Source organism: Galeopterus variegatus, unplaced genomic scaffold (assembly GCF_000696425.1).
Source record: "Galeopterus variegatus unplaced genomic scaffold, G_variegatus-3.0.2 Scaffold2794, whole genome shotgun sequence".
NCBI lineage: Eukaryota > Metazoa > Chordata > Mammalia > Dermoptera > Cynocephalidae > Galeopterus > Galeopterus variegatus.
This window is the reverse complement of record NW_007728905.1, coordinates 193,003-194,470: the sequence shown is the minus strand read 5'-3', so window position 1 is coordinate 194,470 and position 1,468 is coordinate 193,003. Positions and strand designations below refer to the sequence as shown.

At 44.3% G+C, this 1,468-nt stretch overlaps 1 protein-coding gene across 6 annotated transcripts in view; it reads right to left on the bottom strand.

Moving 5' to 3' along the window:
- The window catches only part of LOC103598940 (chromosome unknown open reading frame, human C19orf44), a 19,815-nt gene that overhangs the window by 16,705 nt on the left and 1,642 nt on the right, over positions 1 to 1,468 (bottom strand). For all 6 annotated transcript variants that reach the window (XM_008583006.1, XM_008583012.1, XM_008583009.1 and 3 more), the window contains exon 2: positions 417 to 1,182. In XM_008583006.1, the coding sequence (XP_008581228.1) occupies positions 417 to 1,181 (765 nt within the window). In that variant the 5' untranslated portion in view covers position 1,182. The remainder of the gene's footprint in view (positions 1 to 416; positions 1,183 to 1,468) is intronic.

Genomic DNA, 1,468 nt, shown 5'->3' with positions numbered 1-1,468 from the left:
AAAAAAAAAGAAACGCAGCTTTCCCGAGGTGGAACTGATCACTGCTGGTGTTTGATCAGTCATACAAAGGTTGTGCTGTGTGTACAGAGTTATGACTTACAGATATTTAAAAACTGCCTAATGTGTCTCAAATCCTGACCCTCACACAGCAGCCCCACAACAGATATCTGCCATTGCTGAAACACTACTCTTTCCTCAACAAACCCTTCTCCTAAGTAGCTTTCAGGTGATGGCTGCTATGAATCTCTAGTGCTATGACATATTTGCAGCAAATGCTAAGGCTTGGTTAAAAATAAATAAATAGGGCTGGCCAGTGAGCTCAGATGGTTACAGCGTGATATTATAACACCAAGGTCAAGGATTCAGATTCCTGAACGGGCGAGTCGCCAAGATAAATAAATAAATAAAAACCTTACTGAGAACAGCTGTATTCGTTCTTTCTCACTGACTTCAGTGCTGGTGAAACCCTGATTCATATATATTTCTTTTTCTCTAGAAGATTCCATCAAGCTTCCCAGCAACTCTTTCATCTCCTCTTCATCACTGTCTGGAGAATCAAATTTTCTAGCAGGTTCCTTCGGTTTGGGTGTTTGAAAAGTCCTCTCTTTCCCAACATGTGCCTCTGGGGATCTATTTTCAACAGGTGGTTTCTTCTTCTTTAGAAACCTACTGCCCTTCCTACTCTGTGCACTACTCTCTGCGACGGGAATGTCATGGGCTTGTTCCTGGGAAGTCTGGTCTGTATTCTGTGTGGAATGTTCAACTGTCCTCCTGGGGAGGATTTCATCTGCTCTCTTCCAAGGACTATCATCAGTGGTCTTTGGGTCAGATTCGGTGTCAGACAAATTCAAGTGCACCTTCCGATTCATGATCCTGGTTTCTATCTGGGCCAACTTCATGAGTGCAGGATTGGCTCTGATCTTTGAGGTGGTGGTGGGGGGTCGACCAGAGGAAATCCTGAGCCCACTCTCCAGTACGGCCTTCTCTTTTGGGAGGAAGTGTTTCTCACCCAGGGTTTGGTTTCTTTTTAGAAATCTGCTTTGACTAGGTGCTATTTTGGTAAGATTTCTACTGATTTTCAAGTTTCTGGGTTCTTCCATCTTTGAATCTTCTAAGGAAACATCACTGAAATCACCAAAAATACCACTTATAGGACAGCTAGCTTTTCTTGTGGAAGCCATTCTGGGGAGGAAAGAAAGACAACTTGTAAGAATAGCTGATGTTGTATAGTGCACTCAATGGCTCCCACTGGCTAAAGATCACACTGCCCGTTGCAGTCCAGCCACAGGCTTCTCTTCAAGCCCAGTGACGACAATGAAGATGATTAAACACTTGGTCCCACTTCCTGAATTGCCATGGAATGTCAGGTCTTCCACGAGCCACGTCACACTTAAACACAAGAGCCAGTTAGCTCAGTTGATTAGACCGTGGTGCTAACACCAAGGTCCAGGGTTTGATCCCTGCACTG